The sequence below is a fragment of the Sorex fumeus genome, unplaced genomic scaffold (genome assembly GCF_029834395.1).
Source record: "Sorex fumeus unplaced genomic scaffold, SorFum_2.1 ptg000037l, whole genome shotgun sequence".
Classification (NCBI taxonomy): Eukaryota; Metazoa; Chordata; class Mammalia; order Eulipotyphla; family Soricidae; genus Sorex; species Sorex fumeus.
Genome location: NW_026606094.1, coordinates 2,749,058 through 2,766,314, shown reverse-complemented (window position 1 = coordinate 2,766,314; position 17,257 = coordinate 2,749,058). Strand labels below are relative to the sequence as shown.

General features: G+C 42.5%; 1 protein-coding gene across 5 annotated transcripts in view; it reads right to left on the bottom strand.

The window, feature by feature from the left end:
- Nucleotides 1–16,346, bottom strand: part of ZNF800 (zinc finger protein 800) — a 59,757-nt gene extending 43,411 nt beyond the window's left edge. For 4 of the 5 annotated variants that reach the window (XR_008793037.1, XM_056118083.1, XM_056118081.1 and 1 more), the window contains exons 1-4: nt 15,729–16,346; nt 15,046–15,166; nt 9,533–9,628; nt 640–783 (exon numbers count right to left, since the gene is read on the bottom strand). Coding sequence is in view for 4 of the 5 variants with exons in the window: in XM_056118083.1 (XP_055974058.1) it covers nt 640–783; nt 9,533–9,628; nt 15,046–15,106 (301 nt within the window). In the remaining variant the exon portion in view is untranslated. Of the gene's footprint in view, nt 1–639; nt 784–9,532; nt 9,629–15,045; nt 15,170–15,728 lie in introns of all 5 variants that reach the window. The other variant, XM_056118082.1, reaches the window with a different exon arrangement.
- Nucleotides 16,347–17,257: the final 911 nt, after the last annotated feature.

Below are 17,257 nucleotides of genomic sequence, written 5' to 3'. Positions count from 1 at the left end.
TATCTGATGCACCTAACTATCCAAAATTTTATTTCTTCATATTCTCGACTAGATTTGCTCAGGGGCTACTTCTAACTCTGTGACCAAATGATTTTTCAGTACCATAAATAGAACACGGGGATCTTACATCAAAGCATGTATTCAACCTGTTGAGCTGTTTCTCTAGTTTACATCCATCTTTCCACTTTTTCTCTGCTTAAAATTTTTTTTCTTGATTTGCTTTTTGTCTTGTCTTTTTCCTTCCATATCCAATATTTTAGTAAAAACATAATTGCAAATCTAAACCCAGAGACTGAAAAATATCCAAGAGAAAAGCACTACAAAGGGGCTAGCGCAATAATACCACAGGTAGGATATTTGGCCTTGCACACAGTCAGTCCAATGGTTTCCCCCAAACCCTCCAGGAGGGACCCCTGAGCACAGAGCCCAGGGTAAGCCCTGAGCAGAGCAGGGTGTGGCCCCAAAACCAAAATAAACAAGAACCTAAGAAACTGAATATAACAGAGACACATCTATTCCATTTTATTCTCCATCATTGATTTATTTGTAAGTAGATAGCAATTCCTTTTAATCACAAATTATTGCTCAGCATAACATCTAACCATAAAATATATAACTGGATATATGAATAAAACTTACTGTCATCCATCTGGAGACTTGGTGGACAGTAGAATTTCTTATGGGTAATTAAATTTGGTAATCCTCTGAAGAGACTGCGGCACAATTTACACTCAAAAATAGTGTCCACATCTTTTAATAAAATATGCTTAAGCTGTTTAGTTCCTAAGGGAAGAAGAAAAGAAAACGTAATACAAAGGCTAACTTTAATACGCAATCTTAACTGGGTAACACTGCCTACATTCCAAAAGTGCAGTGACTCTAAAAATAAAACACCACCAATTTCTACAAGTATCTTCGAATCTAAATTATAAGTGGTGTTCTAAAGGAAATCCTACTACCATCTGGGATAGATAAAATTAATTTTAAGTTCAACAACCAATTTTTGAACAACTCTAATAACTTTTTGATCATAACAATAGACTGGGAATATAGATGTCTATAACGGAATAGATTCAATGGTTTTACCATAAGAATAATTACATGTCCTCCCTCCATTTTTAGCTCTTTTTAGCTGTTTCTTTTAGCTTCTGCATTAGGAAATTAACATTGAATGTTATAATATACCTTCCTAATTCCTTAAAGAAAGGAAAAACTATGTCAGAGGGTTGCTTCTAACTTTTGTTGTAATTCACCTCAAATCACTCAGGTTCCAGACACTGATACAGGATTCTCTCTAGATCTCTAAGGTAAAGGTAAAGGCCCTCCCGTTGATCGTCGATTTGCTCAAGCGGGCCCAGTAACGTCTCCATTGGAGACTTTGTTGTTACTGTGTCTGGCATATCGAATACTCTCGGTAGCTTGCCGGGCTCTCCGAGAGGGGCGGAGGAATCGAACTCGGGTCGGCCATGTTGGCCGCTTGTAAGGCGAACGCCCTACCCGCTGTGCTATTGCTCCAGCGATCACTAAATGGCTATAATAATCCAACATGGGATGAGAAGGCCATTTAGTGAGCCAATAGAAAACCCTTGCCTATGATTTTAAATTTTGCTTGCTCTTTTAGTTACATGATAAATTTATTCAAGGCCTTTCTCTCTTAAAAGCGTATCCCAACTGAAGCTAATTAAATATTGATAATTGCCAGTTTAAAATCTGTCTTCTCCATAGATTATAAAGTCCAAAGAAGCCAAGAACAAGCTTAATTTTCAACAACTAAGTATTCAATTCTGATAATAATCAAGATTCTTTGAACAAGTAGCATTTATCCAAGGAATCTAAGCATTATGATGAAAAATAGCAAGTGGAAAGTAATAAATGCCAACAAACATCTGATCTTTAAAATACACTATACAATAGAAATGAAATGCAAACAAATCTGTTGTCATTCCTTCCTGAAGGTGCTTGCCACTGTTAAACTGATGGAAACGAATCAACATTACTTTCTAGTTAATCTTTAGTGTCCTCAAATTTAAAAAAATGAGTATCAGAGAGGAAAAAAAGTCTCCAGGAAAAATTAGAGTCAAAGTATTCCACTATTAAACAAGCTCTGAGACTACCAAAGAGTAAACATAATCTTCTGTATAATTAGTATTGGAGTACCTACTAAACCAAATATCTCTCTTTTTGTAGTCTTTTTACATTTCTGTATTATTTTGTATTTTATTTCACTTTGAAAAATAGGTCAGTTCTCCAAAGTTTAATGCAAAAAGACTGATTACATCATTACCAGAATTTACTAGTGAGTCTTTCAAGATTGCAATTATGGTATCTATTTGTGTGACCTTAAACAGCTGTATAATTTCTACATTCACATCTATCCAGCTTGTAAAATCAACAAACCAAAATAAACTATCTCAGGGACCAGAGAAATAGTACAGTGGTTATAACACAGCACTTGCCTTGCATGCCGCTGATCCCAGTTCAATTCCCGGCACAACATATGGTCCCTTGAGCACCACCTGGAGTGATCCCTGAACACTGCTGAGTGCGGCCCAAAATCCCAAAAACAAAACCCAAACAACCTCAGCTAATTTTTTTTTAAAGATACAAACTATGACTGAAACCCAATCATTAACAACTTTGTAACTGTGTATCTCACTGTGATTCAATTAAAAAAATTTTTAAATTAAAAATATATATAAAACTAAAGTCTCAGAAAAATTAGTTTCTACTGGGAAACATATATAATATGGATTCATTTCCACTATTTCCCAAACTGAAGTAAACTTTACTAGACCATATTATCAAAAAGTCAAAAACCATTTTAAATAGTTTCAGTACCATTCTTTACATGAAAGTATACTCACATTCACACACACACACACACACATACACACACACATATACACACTCATTCTCTAGTCTATATCACATTATGAAATATCTTGGCAGGTGAGAGGGGTAAAGGCACTTGCCTTTCACATAGCTGACTCTGATTAGATCCCCAGCTCTGCAAATGGTCCCCTGAGCCAGGAACAGTCCTTGAGTACCACCCAAAGCCCCCAAACTGAAATAATATTTAGCTCTTAACATCATAAGTGTCTGACAAACAGTAAGTAGACCAATGAGGGCTTGAGCGAAAGCAAAGCGAGTAGGTCATCTGCCTTGCATGCAGCCAACCCGGGTTCAATTCCTAGCATCCCATATGGTCCCCGAGCACCGCCAGGAGTAATTCCTGAGTGCATGAGCTAGTAATAACCCCTGAGCATTGCTGCATATGACCCAAAAAGCAAAAATAAATAAATAAATAAATAGAGAAGTAGACCAATCTATAATATTATACTGAGAAACTAGGTGAGGCAACAAAAAGAAATTCCTAAACAATTCTATTCTAAATTTAAAAGATCTGCTAAGAATGCAAGTCTGTCTTTAAATAAGGGTAAGAAAAATCATAGTACATAGTAAGGTTGCTCGTCTTTCCCATGGCCGACCCAGTTGTAATCTGCAGCACTTCATACAGTCCCCCAGTCCTGCCAGGAGTGATCCCTGAACACAGAACCAAGAGTCAGCCCTGAGTACAGCCAGGTGTGACCAAAAATATATATAAAAAAAAAAGTTTGTGGTGAGAGAGATATCACTTTGAGTAAAGTGCTTGCCTTGTACGTGGCTGACTCATATTTGACCCGACACCCCAAATGGTGCCTCCAAGCCTGCCAGGAGTAATCCCTGAGTGCAGAGCCAGGAGTAAGCCCAAAAATCAAAAACAAAAAAGGAAAAAGAAAAAAAATCTGAGAAAAGACACAAATACAACTTGAAATAAGTTTAACATATAAATTCAAATAAGATTTAAATGGCAAGTACAAAATAAGATTAAACACTTAAAAACTACTAGTAAAAATGTAATAGAGCATCTACATTCAGATTGATTTGTCTATCAGATCCTGTAAATCAGCAAGAAAAAATATACATGTGTACCAATTTCTTACTAAATCCAAGTTATAGGGTTTTATTTAATTAGAGAGTATATTTACTCCCAATAATCATTTTCACACCACTATTTATTCCCCAAAAAGTTTGGCTTTAAACTTGGCCTACCAACCATAATTATCTATCACAAATGCTTCGTAATCCACACAATACACCAAATTTCTTTCATATCAATGGATTTACCAAATTCCCTCTCACTTTTCAGGCGTCACCAATGTTTTTGGTTCTTTTTGACCCTGCCTACAATATTCTCCTTCTCTGGTCTGCTCAACAATTCTTCAGATCCCAATTAACTTCCATCAGGAAGCACTTCTCTTATACTTTCTGTTTACAAAGAATATATCTATACTCCCATCATACCTTCTGTATCTATACAAGCTTATCCCACCATCTTGTAATGAATTTCATTTCTGCATTCCCATTAAACTGAAAGTTCTAGCAGAGATAATATTGTTAGTGCTCCCCATTACATTTGGTAAGTGACATACTGGAGTGTTCTATGTTAAAAAAAATCTATGAAACAGATTTTATGGAGAGTTGACTGGAAGTCAAAATCAGGAACCAAAATCTTCTTTTTGTTTCTAAGGCACACTGCTAGGGCTTACTCCTAGCTCTGTGCTCAGGGGACCACATTAGTGCCAGGGACTGAACTTTTATAGATTGGCTGCATGCAAGGCAAGCACTTTACCCACTATCTCTTCAGCTCAAGATTTTTCTATTTCTACCTATACTTTTTACAAATGAGAAAAACAAGATACCCCAATTCCACAAATACTGATAGCAAAAGTTTTCTCACTAGTTGCAGGCACCACTTAAGATTCCCCCCCCCCCCCCCCCCCCCGCCATGGACACATAATGGCTTTATTCTAATTAACCTTCATTTTCTGATTGCTTTTCTCACTAACATGGACAATCAACTTGTGTATGCCTGTCAACAACTGAAGCTCTGTCACCTGAGACATGTCATCTAGACAGGAGCATAAAGTTCTACACCTCTTGATACTGAGATCACAAACTTGCTTCCTCAGATTTCAAAATCATTTCAAAAGTTTTTTACTGCTTTCAACAGATCACTAATTGATGTATTTCAAAAAGTCAACCCTCAGGACTGGAGACATAGTACAGTGACTAGCAAGCTTGCCTTGCACAATGCCAACCCGGCACCCGCTATGGTACTACAAGCCCCACTGGAGTGCTCCTGGGACAGAGAGAGAGGCATGAGCCCTGAGCACCACAGGGTGCTGCCCCAAACTAAACAAAAATGCTACCCATTTGAAAATTCAAAAGATATCAAATTCATATTGAATGACCAGTTTTTAGTAGTGGTCAAAATGATTATTCTATTCCCGCCCAACCCCACCCACTTTTATGTTTCTCATCTTAGAGCAGTCCATAGCTCCTTTTGAATTTTTGGACATCCTTTGCCTCTACCAGAGACAATCAAACTAAGAACATTTTTAAAAACTCTATTTTAGTAACGATCTTATGTTACTTAAAACTTTGCTACAGTTTAGGACAAGAAATTAGGAGGAAGAAAGCTGAACTGAAAGTGTTAGTGGAGGGGCCTGATCAATAGTACTGTGAGTAGGGCATATCTTGCACACAGCCAACTCACGTTCAGTCCCTGGCTCCCCGTCTGAGCGCTGAGCCAGAAGTAAACCCTGAGTAGTACCACTGGGTGTATCAAAAACATAAAAGTGTTAGTAAAAAGGAGGGAAATTTAAAGATTTACTTTTGCATGTCCTTTGGTTAAACTGATTTATCATTTACAATATTACACAAATTCAGAAAGTAAGAAAGTACAGATTCATACTTCACACCTCTATTTGTGACTACACCTCACTGTACACACCACTAAAGTTCTTGTACTATTATAAGACTATGAGTATCTAAGATTGCATCCCACATACACACACAGCATACCTTCCATACTTACTTTAAACCAAAAAATTTCACATAATCCAAAAAGAAAAAACACATTATAATTATGTCACAGGGTCAGAGAGACAGAAGTTAAGGTGCTTGTCTAGCACATGGCCGACCCTGGTTTGATCCCTGGCATCACATATGGTCCTCTGAGGGGTGATCCCTTCGCACAGAGCCAGGAATAAGTCCTGAGAACAGTAGGGTGTATATCCAAAATAAAAACAAACAAAAAAATTATGTTACAGGCCAAGCTGCCAGAAATAAAGGGATAATGTAAAGTCAAGAATAAATAAAGTCAGGAAAATAGCCCAAAGCAAAAGTAAAGCATAAGGGGAAAAAAAAAAACCGAATCAAGCTGTCAATATAACACACATGGGATTGGTAGACCTAACATGTAAGCTAATTACTTCCTCAGTCTTTTATGAACTTCCAGCTTGGCTAGAACTTATACCAGGTCACTGTCAGCCCAGTTAAGGCAGAAAATGAGTCATGTAAACAGAGATATATAGTCACTGAAGATAATTAACTGAAAGGTAATCATCCTAACACATTACTACTACTACTAAACCTGAGAGCCTCTGTAGATTAAGAAAAGCAAAGGGAGGGTCCCAGAGGCAGTACAAGGGTTAAGGCACTTGTGCTTTATGTGCAGCTGATCTGGGTTTCATCCCTGATAACACAAAATAGTCTAGAGCCCTGCCAGGAGTGACTCCTAAGCACAGAGCCACCCGTGAGCCCCGAACCGTTCCGTGTTTGGGCCCAAAATATTGTTTTAAAGGAGGGTTGGTGAGATAGTCTAGTGGATAGGGCACTTGCCTTGCCCCATAAGGTTGCCAGTAATCAGCCAGAGCAGAGAACCAGAAGTACATGTTGAGCACCCCTGGTGAGGCTGAAAAACCACAAGAAAAAAGAAAAAGGGGCTGTTTTCCACCCTGGAGAAGTTCATACTCTCTCTTGAACACATACATACTTCTCGCTTTCTCTCCTCTGCTTTTTCCATTCTGGAAAAGCCTGTGGGCTCTCTTGAACACCTCTCTCTCTCTCTCTCTCTCTCTCTTCCCTCACATCACTCTGAATTTCTTTCAGTAAAAACTATTTTGGAGAAAGGAAGAGAACAGATTAGAGTCCTATCCACAAATACCTTTCAGAATATACCACTACTGGGGTAGTTCCATCTCTCTCTCTCTCTCTCTCTCTCTCTCTCTCTTCCCTCACATCACTCTGAATTTCTTTCAGTAAAAACTATTTTGGAGAAAGGAAGAGAACAGATTAGAGTCCTATCCACAAATACCTTTCAGAATATACCACTACTGGGGTAGTTCCTTAAATGTAATGCATGCAACCTAGTTGTAATGGAAAGAACCAAGAAAGGGACTAATCATTAAAGCATGATGGGAGCGCAGCGGGTCTTAGAGGAAGCTGCAAGTCTTAGGGATCTTAAGGCCCTGAACCATGTGGTCCAAATTTCCATCCCATTCTCCCAACGTTTCAGTCAGCTACAGTTTGAATACCTAGATGTAAGCCTGTGGGCTAGAGATGTGACTCAGCAGCGGCAGCAGCAGAGTATTTGCATGTGTGAAGAAGCCCTGGGTTTCATCCCTAGCACAATCAAAATAATAGGAGTTGTCTTAAGAGACACTTTTGATTATCCAGATATGGAAGAGATTAATTACTACCTTAAGGAAATAAAAACCAATTAGTCATAAGACAAGTGGTCGTTAAAAAAAAAATTCCTTCTGATGGGCTGCAAAGGTGGCAAAGGGATTAAGGCACATTCTTGGGCCCTCACATTGAACCACCAGCCTAAATTCCACCAAGGAGGTGAAAAAACAAGCAGGGAGTCAGAGCAGTAATATAGTGGGTAAGTAAGGCACTTGCCTTGCACACAGCCAACCTGGTTCAATCCCCATCAACCCATATGATCTCATGAGCCTGACAAAAATGATTCCTGAGCACAGAGACAGTAGTAATGCCTGAGCATGAGCGAATATGGCCCAGAAAGCAACAAAAACAAATTCCTTTTACAATCGAAAATTAATTCTCTTATACCACTCAGCATATTTCTAAAATCACTTCTAGTTTGCATTACTGGGTACAGACATGATCACTGAGCACCAGGAAAAGAATCTTCCAAAGTTAATTAAAAAATACATGGATTTTGAGTACAGGACTTTATTAATGGGTATTCTTATGATGAAAATCATTTATAAATGAACCAATTCTAATTTCTTAGCTAAACAATACTATAATATGCTCAACTCTTACTGCATTTAATATGTCAAAGAACAGGTGAAGACTAAGAAATCTTAAAGTCATGGAAACAAAATCTTTTATTTTTGATTAAGAAACAATCTATTTATTAGAGTCATAAAATAAAATAGACGATACTTCCCTTGCACACAGGTTAATAGACTTCTCAAAAATAAAACTCACTAAAACCAAGTAGCTGCATATAAATTATCTTCCTTTGTATCTTTGATTTTATTAGTACATGAGCATTAAGGTAATAACAAAAATGTTCTGTTCCTTTAAGTGTCCTTCAGTCATGTATGTTTGCTTATTCATATTTGACTGAACAGTCTGCAATGTCAGAAGAACCAAATCTACAAGAGGAGAAAAGTTTAATCCTAAGAATCATCGCAACCTAAGACCTTACTGATAACGCAACAAGTTCTAACAGTTCTCAATTATTTATATGTAGGATGGCAACTCTATTTTAAAGTACTAGACTGCAACTGTACATTTTATTTATCATATAGCTATTAATTAAAATAGAGGTTACACAAATATATTTGGAAATATTAAAACTGGGACAAAGAGTCAAAGAAATAGGGGTTAAGGCGCAGGTCTTGCATGTAGCTGACCACAATTCAATCCTGGCGCTACATGGTCCACGCCTTTAAGCATCATCTTAAAGGTCTGAGAGCACAGTCAATGACTATTTTATCCTGGGGCATCACAGGGCCTAAACATAAGTGCATCTGTGGACCTTAACCTTGAATTGCCTTTCCAGTTGGTCAAGAATTATCAGTGGTGCACTAGGCCCCCTGATCACCACCTGGAAGCCCCCACATTCCCTTAAAAAAAAAAGGAGCAAAAAAAAGAAAAACAGCCTTGAGATGTCTTTTACCCTATCTTGTGCTCTGTGATCTATTAAAGATATACAAACTCCAGGGTGAGGCAGAAAGTGAATCACATAAACTTAGATGACAAAGTAATTTCTCTGGAACGTGACATCTCAAATATTCTGAGTAAATAATCTATTCTGCTACAGTTTATAAAGACCCAATATAATTCAGTATGCTGTTTGAGCTTATAAAGAAAATTCCAAAATAGGACAATGAATCTTGAGTAAGAGGCAATTTACCAGCAAATGTCACATAATGTATTTCTTTAACCATAGTAAATACTCCTATTTTAAAATTAGTTAATACAACATATAGTACTAAAACACTGAGTCAATATTCATCTACTTTTTAAAACATGACAAAATATTCTATAAAGAAAATCAATGTATATATTTAATACTATTTAATGAATTTTAAGTTTTCTTCAATTCTAAGGATTTCTAAGTCCTTTATAACGTCTATGCAAAGATTGAAAAATCCTAAAACATTCATACCTGATCGAAAGCATTCAATTATTTGCTGAATACCAGATTTGGAAGTCTGTAGTGGTTGCTGTAACAAAGGAGCATCTCCAGGTTCCAGGATATAAACTAGATGGAAGACAAACACCCACCCCAATCCCCACAAAAAAAAGGGTTATTTAAATCATTTACTATTAAGGTAAAACAGTGGTTTGCTACAATCATGTTAATGATAATCACACTTGTTTGTAAGTATTTCACTATCATTTCAGTAAGGCAAAAAGAAATAATGAGGGGAAAGCTGAATTATTTTCAATTCAAGGCTAATTAAAGACTATTTAAGGCTTATATTTTAGTAGGTATAAATGCAACAATCCATCTATTTTAATATTATTTAGCACATATTCTTCATGCTTTCCTTTTTATTCCCCTTGAAGAGCAATCATTATATTTAACCAAAACTCTAGAGCAATGGTGGCCTAGCCACACTTCATAAACCATTCCAAAGCATTTGAGATAATCTATAGTACACTAGACAATTATAAGAATCAAATTCAAAACCTGCCTAAGGAAATAAGCAGTAAGTGCATAATTGTTAGAGGAACAAGAACGTTCACTGAAGCAGTTCAGCACTGCATGTAACTGAGAAAAATTTCAAGCGACTTAAAAAGTCTTTCAATTGGAACCAGACTAAATAAATTACAAAAGCTGTAAGTTCAATTTTCACATATTGATGACAAGGATGCCAGTAAAGCTTGTGCAAAAAAATGAGTTACTGGTAGACTTTATCATTTATATCAGATAGGACTTTGAATTAATATATTTCAATAGATATAGAAAAGTAAATTTTCTAAGTGTGCATATAAAGATGCTAAATGAAACAACCAAAAAGTCTGGTAGGATACCAATGATACTAAAAATGAATGACAGGGTGGTTTTATAAAGATAATTTACATTTTCCACCCCATACATACTGAATGTCTAAAAACCTGGGTTTCTATAAGCATACATTTTAGAAAGAACACACCTTAAAATAAAAATTTTCATAGAGATGTTATCCCTTTTTACCCCCCAAATTTTAAGATTAGCAGTATAAACACTGAATTAAATCATAGCAATGTGATACAGGTAACTGAAAAGAAAACAGTTTTCCCATCAAGTACAAAATGGAGATAGTAGTGAAGAAAAACTGGTGAATGAACTACCTCTTTTTTGAGATGCTGTAAAGTTCTACAATTATTAGCCTCCACCCCTGTGTGGAGTGATAAGCACAGAGATGTGCTCCTGCTTCAGGGCCCAGACTGAATTTTGTCTCGAGACCAAATAATTTCATTAAACAAAAGTTTCCCAATTTCAACAAATAGTTTCAGGGTATTTTAAACAAATTGAGAACATACATATGTAACACTCATTTTGAGACATATAACATTGTCACTACAGTGTTTAAGAACTAGACCAGGACTGGTGATATAAAATGCTTTCCCTGCCATTTACAAATGACAAGTAGGGCAAATTAAACTCATGATCTCAGAGTTGTCATCTCTAAAATGGAGATAATAAAAGTATTTATCATAGCTGTGTGGTGATTAATAAGAAAACTAATTAAAACACAGCCTCTGATATATTTAAGTGCTCAATGTTCTGCTATCATTGGCATCTTCACCACTGTGTACAAATCAATTGCTCTTCTGAAACCAAAAATCAAAAAATCTTTTTCAAAATCTAAGTAAAATCTAACTCCTTAGAGAAATTGTAGCAGGTCTGTAAATACATTAATGATACTATTTATTTGGAGTCTCATTTCAGAACATTTTTTGTACATTATTGACTGATAGCTATTCAGAAAAAATGCTAACCACAAAACAGAGGTTAGAAATGGTACAGATGTACAGAACTGAAATTTTCAAGTTGTGACTCTACAAATGGCAAGAAATCGAAAAGAAACCCAATGAAAAGAGTAACAAGAGAGGATGGGATATGGAAAAACAAGGGAACTTCCCTTCCTTATTAACTAACATTCTCCAGAAAATTTTCTGTAATACATCAATCTCTAGTTCCATATGACCTTATCTGATTTTTAAACTACAGCAAAATTTTGTTACCCACAACTTCCAAATGCTGCTACCACCAACACCCATATATATATGTGTGTGTGTGTGTATATGTTCTGAGACACCATTCAAAATAATTCCAAGGCTATGCATCCAATAGCTATGCATCTGCCTGCTATACATGTATGTCTGTGCTCATTGAAGAATAATTCTTCACTAAAAAACATACTCTCTGTGTCAAAGAGATAACGCAGAGTTGAAGGCCTTGAAAGCTGTCAACCCTGGCTCAATCCCTGGCAGAGTGTAGTCCTTTCTAACACCACCAGGAGTGACCACAGAGCACTGCTGAGTGTGTGTCCCTATCCCACAGCCAAAACAAACAAACAAGAAAATCTAAACACGTACTCTCAATCCAGGAAAACTATGTATTATTTTATGAAATCTCCCTTTATACATCCTATCATAGCACTCAAAGTGGGACGTACCCAGGCTACAAGAATATTTAGGGAGGAAAAACACAACATCTCCCTCCAATCAAAACCCTAAAGTTAACTAGCATTTTTCCACACCCTCCTAAGAACACATTTCATACAATAAAATACCTATCTTTGTAAAAGTTTCTTTTACCTTAAAACAAATCCCTTAAAAGATTCCTCTACTTCTGATGCTTCTGCTTATAATAGAGAGTAGTAGCAAGTGTTTGAAGGGTACAGAAGTGATTTGTGGGGAGGTCCACATGTTGATAACTCATGAGGCTGCATGATAGTTATTAGATTCCTTCTATCATTCTTTTTACTATACTTTGCGGGGGGCAAGGGAGCCCACCAAGCAGTGGTGCGGTGCTCAACAGGCAGGGGCCCCCACCAACAATTCTTGGCCATCTAGGCAGGCAGTTCAACGCAAAGGTGCAATGTTGAGGTTGCAGTGCTGCTTCGGCCCTAAAGTGCTAGTAATTACAGGGTAAGCCTGGTGGTGCTGGGGAGCCACAGGGCTGCACCTAGGGATGCTCTGGAGAGTGTGTGATGAGGAGGACTGAACTCGGATCAGGCACATACCCTAGTCTCTGTACTATCTCCAGCCCCTCTACTTTTGAAAGTTTAAAATTTTCTATTGCTGTAATGAAACATTCTTAAATATATATATATTTATATATATATATCCACACAAACAAGCTTATAACATTATGTTTTATGGTCTCTGGATCCTTTCTACCAAGGCCTCAGGAATACGCTGCCCTCATCCAGAATCACTCACTATGCATAACCCAAACCAGGACAGACTTCTGAAGTGAGACCATCAAAGCAACTTCTCCAACACATCCTCTTCCTACCTACTAAGGGAATCCTCTTTTAAAACTCTACCATAACATATTCCACTCACTACTGCAAATATCCTCCCACTTATCACATACCATCCTCAAAAATAACTTTCCGCTTTCCACTAAATTAAACCCTCAGAGAGTATTTAATTCTACCTATGAAAGGAAATAACCACTACTTTGGGCCTGAAAAAGTTCACAGAAGATGAAAATTTAAAACTAACTCAACTAGTAAGATTTCATGCTAATTGGTGAGAAAAAGCAAAAAAGTTCAAACACACACGTTAAGTGTTCAACTATGGAAAACATTTTAAAATATATTAATTTATAGAAATTGAATAGGATGCCAGACAAAGAAAGGATGATTATAAATTAATTTGCTTATATTATCATGTTTTTATCTTCTCAGTCAAAAGTTCCATGTGGGCAAAAGAAATAGTATGGCAGTCCAGGTATTTGCCTTGCAGGTGGCTAATCCACATTTGATCCCAGCACTCCATATGGTAGCCCCAAGCCCCACCAGGAGTGACCCCTGAGCACAAAGCTAGGCATAAGCCCTGAGCAATGCCTGGTGTGGCCCAAAAAGAACTTTCTAAAAAAATTTTAATTGCATAATTTTGGGGGGCTTTTCTCTTACAGTCCCCCATTACCTAGGACAGTACCTAGCATTTAGTAATAGGTGGCCAATAATAATTTGCCAAAGATATAAAGAGATGAATTAACAAAGAATCTTATTCCTAAAGATGATTTAATTGCCAATTAAATTTAAGTGTTCTTAGGAAAAAGAACTAGAAAAAAAAAGAGGAATATAAGTGCAAAGAGAAATTGTTTTCTACTTCAAAACTAGCCAATATTTGGTAAATCATAGAAAATAAACCTTCACATCAAACACAGCAATTATGCTGTGAAAGGGGGTGTGGAAGTTAGGTGAGGAGGTGGAATAAAACGATCATATTCTAGGACTGCTATTTTGTTATTAAAGGTCAGTTATTACTGATTTTCATTCAATCAGTAAGGATAGTAAAACAGTATCAATTTCATTTTCAGGTGAACCAACTTTCTAAAAACCCACAGCTTTCACCCTTTCCCACAGTCATTGCTTCTAATAATTTTTTAAAAAAAAAAAACTTAAACCTGCACAGAAATAAAACTAAGCACCTTAGTACAGTTAACAATACTCCAACAAACCAAAGCATACAAATTCCTAGTAACTTTTAGGCCCAAAATAACGACCTGCTTTGAAATGAACTTAGAATAATTCAGTTGAGTGATGGCACGTCCTTAAAACGATTCCCTTTTAACAAGTACCTAAATGTTTATGACTAGGTTCCAGGAGGCAGGAAAACCAATCAGTAGCTACAAATCACACTGTCAACCTGAATTTCTCAAAGATCCGTGATGAAATTCCAAAAAGCCAAAGATCTCCTTTCCCAAATTAAACTTAAGACAAGTTTCTTTCGCAAGTCATATGCTCTGTCCACGAAATTTCCTCCTTTCCAAGCCTGACCTTAGCAAAACCCGAACTCTCACGAGCTCCACTTTTTTCTTAAGACCCTGAACCACTCCTTTTGGAGAGGGGCCGGGGACGGTGGGCAACTACCACCAAGGATCGTCCTCTCTGATTCCAAAAAAAAAAAAAAAGACAACGACAACGACGAGGAGAACCTTTCTCACGCTTGCTCGAACGCCTAAACTTCTAGAGAGTTTTAGAGAGTCTCGCTTGCATTCCCGCCCCCCCCCTAATTTCCCCTTCTCGGTTTTACGCAAATCCACCGAGTTGGGGAGACGGGGAGGGGTAAGGGTGCACTTGCTCGCAGGCTGCCTTGAAAGCGGAGAAGGGAACTGAGGGATCGATCTCGTGGAAATGATTTAAGGGGACACTTTGCAGGACTTTGTTTCCCGCGAATCGCGAGTAGCGGGGCAAGGGGGTAAGGGTTGCGGGGTGGAGGGGCGGACCCCCTTCCTGCTCCTTCCAAGCTTGCCGGCTTCAGGTCGGGGTCGGTTCCGAGCTCGGGAAGGACGGCCCGGGCCAGAGGACGAGAAAACGCGAAGGCACCCGAGGCCGGAGAGCGGCGCCGCTGGAGGGCGAAGGAAGCCGGGCGGGGGGAGACTTGCGCGCGCGCGCGCGCGCGTGGGGAGAGGGGGGTAGGTGTGTGTATGGGGGGGAGGGGGTCTACCTGGTTCACAGCATCCGTGGTGATGGTGGTCAGTCTGACAGTATTTGTCCCTTAAAGGCATTTTCAGTGGGCGCGACCTACTTTTCCTTTCAGTGTAAGCAGCTCTTCATCGCGGCCGGGGCTGCTGGAGAGAAAAGCGCACAGCCGTCACCCACCCCGAACTTCCCGGGGGTCCTCCCCACCCCGCCGGGCCGCCCACCCGCCCGCCGCGGCCGCCGCCCCCGCCCCGCGGTACTCCAGCACCTCCTCGAGCCCCCGGTTGAGGACCAGCCGGCGCGCCGCACGCCGGCCCCGGGGACCCCGACTCCCACACAGGTTCGCCGGCCGACCCGGAAACGCCGCGCCGAGCGCGCAGCAGCGCGGGGCCAGGGCCTGGCCGGCGGCGCGGGCGAGCGGGCGAGCGAGCGGGCGGGCGGCGGCCTCGGCGGCCCCGGGCGGGCGCGCGCGCGGGGCCGGGGGTCCGGGGGCCGCGGGGCGCGGCAAGCAGGGCCGGGGGGGCCCCCCGCGGGGGTCCCGCCCGCGTCGGGGGCGCGGCGCGGCGCCCGCCCGGCCGCCTCTCCCACCCCCGCGGCGCGCCCTCCCGCCACACACACACACAAACACACACGTGCGTGGGGGGGTGGGGGGGTCTCGCCCGGCCGAGCCCCCTCCCCCGTCCCCACCCCCAAGTGCGCCCAACTTACTTAACTCCGAGGGCGGGCGGGCGGCAGGAAGGAAGGCCGGCGGGGGCACAGCGCGGCGCGGCGCGGCGCGGGAGGCGGCTCCGGCCCCACCTGGCGCAGCCGCGGCTGTGTGACCGCGCGAACGGGAACCGGGGCTTCGGGCCCGACGCGCTCCCAAAGAGTCCCCCCGGCGGCGCCGACGCGGAAGCGCCACAGCTCACCACGTCCCTCCGCGGCCCGCGGCGACGGCGGCGGCGGCGGCAGCGGCAGCTCACGGCGTCCCTCCGCGCCGAGGCGCTGGGCGGGCGGGCGGGCGGGCGGCGCGCGGGCGCAGGCAGTTGACAGGAGGAACCGCCCCGCAGCGGCCGCCGCCGCCGCCGCGGCCGCAGCCAGCCGAGGAGCCGGAACCGGAGCGGCGAGCAGGACCCGAAGCGCCCCGCTCGCCGGGGCTACGGCGGCCGCCGGAGCCCGGCTCTCCCCCGCCCCCGGCGCCGCTCCACCTGCAACCGTTCCCTCCGGCTGTGGGAGAGGGGCGGGGAAGCGGGGAGGGAGGGGGGCTCTTCCCCCCCACAACCTCGGGCTTTGGGCGGGGAAGAGGGGGCAGGAGTTGCTGTTTCGGGAAACTTTTATTAGGTCGGTCTCGCGGCGGGCTCCGCTTCCCCCGACGCGCCCGAGCGACCGCCGCAAAGCCGGGGGTGGCGGGGAAGCCGCCTCTCTCCGGCAGCAGCGACGGGGAGCGACGGACTGACCCCGGACGGAGATGGGGCGAGGGCAGGAAGTGACAAGCTCTCGGGGTGGGTGGGGGGGAGTGTGGCCGGCACGCCCGGGAGCGCCGCGCGCATGCGCTCGGCCCGCGGCCCCCCGCCGGTGGAGACGCGACGCGCGGCGCGGCGGCGGCGGCCGCGCGCGGCTCGAGGGGCGGTGGCGGGAGAAGAGCCGCGACCCAGGGGTGGGGGTGCGCGGGGCGAGGGTGGGGGGTCTCCGGCGGGCCACGGCGTCGTCCCGCCGCGCGAAGCCGAGATCCCACCCACCCCATTCCCGGAAAGGCGTGCGACGCGTACCCCCCATCCCCGTGCGGGCCGGCTTGGCACGCCCGGGAGACGCGCTGCTCAGCAACCAAACTGTTGCTGCAGCTCGGGTGGACGTGCGGGTGCGGGAGGGCTGAGAGAGGACGCGCGCGCGCGCCTTAGCGAGATAGAGAGAGAAAAAGAGAGAGAGGAGAGAGGCCCCCAGCCCCGCTGCCCGCGCGCCCTCCTCCAGGTGTCGGCCCTCCTGGAGCGCGGCGGGTCCCGGAACGGTGACGGGCGCGCACAGAAGCGGTCAAAGTACCAACCTTTTTTTTTTTTAATCCACCCATTCCAGAAGAGAGAGAGAGAGAGAGAGAGTGTGTGTGTGTGTGTGTGTGTGTGTGTGTGTGTGCTTTGTGTGTCGGGGTGCGTGTGTGTGTGTGTGTCTTCAAATCGGGCGGGTGTCGTTTGGGTTTGTCCGGTTAATGAGTAAATCAGGTCCCGGTGAGCAAAGCAACCTAGGGATGGAAGGAGCCGATTCCA